Genomic DNA, 7,500 nt, shown 5'->3' with positions numbered 1-7,500 from the left:
CTCTGTGTACTGAGGAGGTCTCTGTGTACTGAGGAGGTCTGGTGCGTTTTTCAGATGGAGGACCCGAGTCCGTTGGCGGGCGGAGAGACGGTCTCCATGGTGACGGTGGAGTTGAGCCGGGAGTCTCTGGACCCGATCCTGGAGAGACTGGGACGCATCAGAGACCAGCTGTCTGCGGTCGCTGGGACACGAGACAGCTGATTGGTCCGTTCAGAGGATGACATCATCGAAGTGTTTTGAGAACTAATTTAATAAATAAATCTGTAAAAAACTATTATTTTTCTGTTTTGTTTCATATTAGAAGAAATATTAAAATATTACATATAAATAAACTAGTGAAGTGTTTACCCTCAAACTGCATTTAATTAAACATGTAAAAATAAACATTTAGTTTTTAAAAACTCGTAACATTTATAATGAAATAAAATGAGATTCATGTTGTTTGTCTCTTTATAAACGATTTATTATGAAAAATAGATTCTTTACACACAAACAGACAATTATAATAAACACGTTAGATAAAAAGTCACATTAGACAATAATAATAACACATTGGAAAGTTAAAGACACTTTAAAGTTCTAACGTCCCGACCGACCATGAAGGCATCACGAGGATCAACACTGATCAATAATTTACAATCAATATTTCCAATAAATGAGGATGATTTGTCCATTTAAAGGTTTTGTATTTGTTAAAGTGACGACATGTCAGATTTCAGTCCTGATTTATTGATTTATTGATTTCTATTTGAGTGAAAACTAACGGCATGTTTTTAGAATTTAGTGCATAAAGAAAAACTAAGAAGCTTTTTGTTCTGTGATTCAGATTCATGAAACGGGTCGTTATTGATCCTGATCAGTTCTGACCCCATCAGTCTATCGTTAACCATCAATGAGTGATCAGTAGAACATGTTTCTCTAGTCTGATCATGTGACTTTGTGAACAACCAATCAGTGTTTAGACCAACAGGAGGATAGCTAGTAACGTTAGCATCACTGCTAACTTTATTAGCTAACGTTAGCTAGTAACGTTAGCAGCACCGCTAACGGAGAACCAGCGGCGGTTCTGGCTGAAGCTAAATGATAACGTTCTCATGATGCGTTCAGGCTCTGCTCAGTGAACACGAGTACTGGCTGAAGGTAAATGATAACGTTCTCATGATGCGTTCAGGCTCTGCTCAGTGAACATGAGTACTGACTGAAGGTAAATGATAATGTTCTCATGATGCGTTCAGGCTCCGCTCAGTGAACATGAGTACTGGCTGAAGGTAAATGATAACGTTCTCATGATGCGTTCAGGCTCCGCTCAGTGAACATGAGTACTGGCTGAAGGTAAATGATAACGTTCTCATGATGCGTTCAGGCTCTGTTCAGTGAACATGAGTACTGGCTGAAGGTAAATGATAACGTTCTCATGATGCGTTCAGGTGTAATCTAGTAAAATGTAGTGTTGGTGATGAACTAGAATAAATCAGATGTTTTCACATGAATATAAAATAGATATTAAAGATGAGCTCATCGTTAACTTCATTAACACTAATGATGAATATAAATATAAAACATTTAATTTCATTATTACTTGATTTGTGTGTTTTTATGAAGAATAAAACACAGTAAACTACTAGAACAAAGTAAAAGTATATTTTATGGTTTATTTTGAGATCGTGGCAAAAAAAATCTGGATCCTTGTGGACCAACGAAGGGATCTGATTCTGTTAATATGGATTAATAATGATCAATAATTAGTATTGACAACAAAAAAACACAATCGCAGTGTAACAAGCTCATGCAGGCTCCTCCCCCCCAGCACCAAAGGAGGAGCACACTCAGGGATCTTCTGTAAAGGTCTTTATTAGCAGCAGACAGTCCATCCCTCCACCTCACAGGGACACGATCACCTGATCCCTGCAGCTGAGCCACGCCCTCACACCCCTCCTGCTGCGCCTAACCACGCCCCCACACCCCTCCTGCTGAGCCTAACCACGCCCCCACACTCCTCCAGCTGAGCCCAACCATGCCCCCACTCTCCTCCAGCTGAGCCCAACCACGCCCCCACTCCCCTCCTGCTGAGCCCAACCACGCCCCCACTCTCCTCCAGCTGAGCCCAACCACGCCCCCACTCTCCTCCAGCTGAGCCCAACCATGCCCCCACTCTCCTCCAGCTGAGCCCAACCACGCCCCCACTCCCCTCCTGCTGAGCCCAACCACGCCCCCACTCTCCTCCAGCTGAGCCCAACCACGCCCCCACTCTCCTCCAGCTGAGCCTAACCACGCCCCCACACCCCTCCTGCTGAGCCTAACCACGCCCCCACTCTCCTCCAGCTGAGCCCAACCACACCCCCACTCTACTCAAGCTGAGCCTAACCACGCCCCCACACCCCTCCTGCTGAGCCTAACCACGCCCCCACACCCCTCCTGCTGAGCCTAACCACGCCCCCACTCTCCTCCAGCTGAGCCCAACCACGCCCCCACACCCCTCCTGCTGAGCCTAACCACGCCCCCACACCCCTCCTGCTGAGCCTAACCACGCCCCCACACCCCTCCTGCTGAGCCTAACCACTCCCCCACTCTCCTCCAGCTGAGCCTAACCACGCCCCCACACCCCTCCTGCTGAGCCTAACCACGCCCCCACACCCCTCCTGCTGAGCCTAACCACGCCCCCACTCTCCTCCAGCTGAGCCCAACCACGCCCCCACACCCCTCCTGCTGAGCCTAACCACGCCCCCACACCCCTCCTGCTGAGCCTAACCACGCCCCCACACCCCTCCTGCTGAGCCTAACCACGCCCCCACTACCCTCCAGCTGAGGCCAACCACGCCCCCACACCCCTCCTGCTGAGCCCAACCACGCCCCCACACCCCTCCAGCTGAGCCCAACCACGCCCCCACACCCCTCCAGCTGAGCCCAACTACGCCCCCACTACCCTCCAGCTGAGCCCAACCACGCCCCCACACCCCTCCTGCTGAGTCTAACCACGCCCCCACTCTCCTCCAGCTGAGTCTAACCACGCCCCCACTCTCCTCCAGCTGAGTCTAACCACGCCCCCACTCTCCTCCAGCTGAGTCTAACCACGCCCCCACTCTCCTCCAGCTGAGGCTAACCACGCCCCCACTACCCTCCAGCTGAGCCTAACCACGCCCCCACTGTGTGTGTGAGTGTGTGTGAGTCCTCAGGATGGAGGGAGGACTGTAATCCCGTCCATGTCCAGCTCCACTGAGTGAACACTGACGTCTCCCAGACCCTGAAACAAAACCAGTGGACACCTCAGAATCCCATTTAATGTTGTGTGCGTGAGAGTGTGTGAGTCAGTCAGTGAGTGAGTGAGTGAGTGAGTGAGTGAGTGAGTGTGTGTGTGTGTGTGTGTGTGGGTGTGTGTGTGTTTGTGTGTGCGTGTGTGTGTGTGTGAGAGTGTGTGGGTGTGTGGGTGTGTGTGCGCGTGCGCGTGCGTGTGCGTGTGTACCGGCGTGTTGGTGAGGACCTGCAGCACCGCCTCTCTCTGTCGGGGCTCCTGGGTCAGCAGGTAGAGGAAGCCGCCCCCTCCGGCCCCGGACAGACTCTGACCCAGGACCAGCGGCTCCAGGGCCTCCATCATGGTCCTCACTGAGGCCGGCTCGCAGCCCGGAGCCATCAGCTTCTTGTGCTGCCACGAGCGGCTCAGACACGCCCCCAGTCTGGGGAGGGAACCTGGGGGCGTTTATAGTGTGGTAGAATAAATGTTTCTAGTTGTGTGCGTCCACAACATGTATAGTAGTGTTGTTTTAGGGTTAAATTACACTGCACAGACAGAGCACACACACATCCCCCTGAAGACTACTGAGGAGAACCCCAGACGTACACAGACAGCGGCCTCGGGTAGAGAGGAGGCTGGAGAGCCGGTGCTAGGACCAGACAACGATAAGAGACGTCAGCAAGGACCTCCACGTTCCTTAGAGGAACCGGCTTTAGACTGAGGGACGACGAGCACTATGTAATGAGGGAGTGGACAGAGGCTGTTATTATAATATTAATAATAATAATATGTAATGAGGGAGTGGACAGAGGCTGTTATTATAATATTAATAATAATATGTAATGAGGGAGTGGACAGAGGCTGTTATTATAATATTAATAATAATATGTAATGAGGGAGTGGACGGAGTGCGTTGCTATAATAATAATAATAATAATATGTTAATGTGTTTGTTGGCCAGTTGGGAGGTCGTTGTCTTTAATACCCAACTCAGGTTTATTTGTGAAACTGCTGGTTACAAATAAATCTAGTGAAGTGAACTCTGATCCAGACTCTGTGTCTGATTACTGAGGTCCAGCTGTTCATACAAGGAAGGAAGAAATCCAGCCACAACAAATAAATAAATATATATAGTTAAATATATATATATACATATATATTAAAATATACATATTTATATAAACTATACATATTTAAATATATAATATATAATACATATTTATATAATATATATTTAAATATATACATATTTATATATATACACACACACGCACACATACACACACACGCACGCACACACACACACACACACTCACACACACACACACACACTCACCCTCTGAACAGGCTCTCACACATTCCTCTGAGTTCTTCACCAGCTGCTGGACGTTCTGGACCATCGAGGGCAGACGGCTGTACCAACTACGAACCACATCCTGGAGAGAAGACCACCTTCATCACCACCTTCATCACCACCATTATAACCATCTTCATCTTCATCAGCAGACCTGCAGCAGGTTGCGAGCCAGCCTCGTCTTCCCGGTGTAGACCAGCACGAGGTGGAGGTCCAGAGAACGCAGGAAGGCTTCTGGAGGACTGAGACGCTCCACTTCTACCTGCAGCGGCAGAGACGCTCTGGACCGACCCACCTTGACTCCGCCCACCAGACCTCCCACCTGATCCTGCCAGCCTCCACCTGGAGGAGGAGAAGAAGAAGACTGTTCGTCTCCTCTCTGATTCTCCGGAGTGAACATGTGACCTGATAATAATAATCAATATTATTGGTATTGGTATTGTGACCTGTGGTGAGGATCTGCTCCAGGTGCAGGATGGCGTGGATGAGGGAGTCGGTGTCGTAGGTGCGACCGGTACACCTGTAGACCGCTGCCAGCAGCGCCCCCGCCAGGATGCTGCTGGTACCTGCAGGACAAGAGCTGGTTCACCTCTAGTATCATCAGGATTAATATTATTATCCAACTTTTATTATTATTAATATGATTATCATCATCATTGTTAATACTAAAATGTATATTATTGTCGTTATTATTATTATTATTATTATTATTATGAATAATGTTTTTATAGCTGAATGTTTAATGGTCTTAAATCAGTTCTGAACTTAAATAAATGTTATTTATGTTCCCGTCAGTGAGCTGAACATTGTTTTTATGTTTTTATGTTTTTAGGGAGATTTTTGTAGTTTTGTAGTTTCAAACCTCCACAAGAATAAAAATGAAGGTGAAATAAAAATAATAATAACACAAATTAAACCGGCTGTCTTCATTACCCACAATGCATGTGGTTCATCTGCAGACTTGTTTCTAACTTTTATTCACTAAAACAAACTATTCAATGTTAAGGAAATAAAAGATGATATATTTAAATGTATTTAATATACATGTGAATATATATTTAAATGTATTTAATATACTTGTGATGATATATTTAAATGTATTTAAAATACTTGTGATTATATATTTAAATGTATTTAATATACATGTGATTATATATTTAATATACTTGTGATGATATATTTAAATGTGTTTAATATACTTGTGATGATATATTTAAATGTATTTAATATACTTGTGATTATATATTTAAATGTATTTAATATACATGTGATTATATATTTAATATACTTGTGATGATATATTTAAATGTGTTTAATATACTTGTGATGATATATTTAAATGTGTTTAATATACTTGTGATGATATATTTAAATGTATTTAATATACTTGTGATTATATATTTAAATGTATTTAATATACATGTGATTATATATTTAATATACTTGTGATGATATATTTAAATGTGTTTAATATACTTGTGATGATATATTTAAATGTGTTTAATATACTTGTGATGATATATTTAAGTGTTTTTAATATACTTGTGATGATATATTTAAGTGTTTTTAATATACTTGTGATGATATATTTAAGTGTTTTTAATATACTTGTGATGATATATTTAAGTGTTTTTAATATACTTGTGATGATATATTTAAGTGTTTTTAATATACTTGTGATGATATATTTAAATGTGTTCTCACCCAGTCCAGATCCAGTGGGCAGCGCCGACCAGCTGTGGAGCTCCACCCCTCCCCCCCACCGCTGCATTAGCTGATCCCCCAGAGCATGCTGGGAAGTGAGGGACACCAGACCACTGCACACACACACCGCCTTCAGCAGAGCTCCTGTAAGACACACACACACACACCGTTTAGCAGAGCTCCTGTAAGAGACAGACAGACACACACCTCTCACACACACACACACACACACACACACACACACACACACACACACACACACACACACACACACACACACACACACACACACACACACACACACACACACACACACACACACACACACACACACACACACACACACACACACACACACACACACACACACACACACACACACACACACACACACACACACACACACACACACACACACACACACACACACACACACACACACACACACACACACACACACACACACACCTGGTGCGTGGGGCTGACAGTAGTCCCTCAGGTCCTCCAGGCTGTCACACACCATCTCTGTGGAGGTGCCACCATCCTGCCCGTCTGTTTGGCCCCGCCCCCCCGTGTGGCCCCGCCCCCCCATGTGGCTGACCAGCAGGAGGCGGGGCTCTCTCGTGCGCCGGGCCCGGGCCCCGATAGGCCGCCTCCCATCGATCTTCACCGCCACGTTGGTCACCGAGCCGCCGTGCTCGAAGGCGATGGGCGGCGTGTCGCTCCAACCGCCTGGAACACGTTATTGATCAGTCTGCTGATCAGCCAATAACTAACCAATAAGATGTCTCGTTATTGATCAGTCTGCTGATCAGCCAATAACTAACCAATAAGATGTCTCGTTATTGATCAGTCTGCTGATCAGAACTAACCAGCTCAACAAACAAAAGTAAATAACAACAAGAACGCATCTGAAAAGATAAACGTTTGTATGAAAGGTAATGAAAATATAAATGTATGAATATATTAATATTCTCACCTGCCAGGTCCAGTCGGGCCGGACACTCCACTTCCTGCCATTCCTCAAGGGGCGGGACCTCACCCTGGCCAATGGACATGAACGTCTGCGATGACATCACAGCCCGTCGTAGGAGCACCTGGCCGGCGCCTTCGTAGTGCCGCGCTGCCCGAACCAGCAGGTCCGGCCTGAGGGGGCGGAGTCAAACACCGGGTCAGACACTGGTCACCATCCACCATGACAGTAAGTAAACAG

General features: G+C 45.8%; 2 protein-coding genes across 2 annotated transcripts in view; one reads left to right on the top strand and one right to left on the bottom strand.

The window, feature by feature from the left end:
- The window catches only part of commd9 (COMM domain containing 9), a 4,352-nt gene extending 4,078 nt beyond the window's left edge, over positions 1 to 274 (top strand). Inside the window, exon 6 of the mRNA XM_034535152.1 lies at positions 55 to 274. Within this exon, the coding sequence (XP_034391043.1) occupies positions 55 to 201 (147 nt within the window). The 3' untranslated portion in view covers positions 202 to 274. The remainder of the gene's footprint in view (positions 1 to 54) is intronic.
- Positions 275 to 2,971: 2,697 nt separating this feature from the next.
- The window catches only part of LOC117732655 (L-fucose kinase), a 22,642-nt gene continuing 18,113 nt past the window's right edge, over positions 2,972 to 7,500 (bottom strand). The window contains 8 exon segments of the mRNA XM_034535723.1: positions 2,972 to 3,241; positions 3,461 to 3,684; positions 4,566 to 4,665; positions 4,738 to 4,925; positions 5,030 to 5,149; positions 6,288 to 6,431; positions 6,756 to 7,019; positions 7,267 to 7,433. Coding sequence (XP_034391614.1) covers positions 3,170 to 3,241; positions 3,461 to 3,684; positions 4,566 to 4,665; positions 4,738 to 4,925; positions 5,030 to 5,149; positions 6,288 to 6,431; positions 6,756 to 7,019; positions 7,267 to 7,433 — 1,279 coding nt within the window. The 3' untranslated portion in view covers positions 2,972 to 3,169.

This window comes from Cyclopterus lumpus, chromosome 6, assembly GCF_009769545.1.
Source record: "Cyclopterus lumpus isolate fCycLum1 chromosome 6, fCycLum1.pri, whole genome shotgun sequence".
NCBI lineage: Eukaryota > Metazoa > Chordata > Actinopteri > Perciformes > Cyclopteridae > Cyclopterus > Cyclopterus lumpus.
Note: the sequence above shows the minus strand (reverse complement) of the source record. Positions and strands in the feature narration are given on the sequence as shown.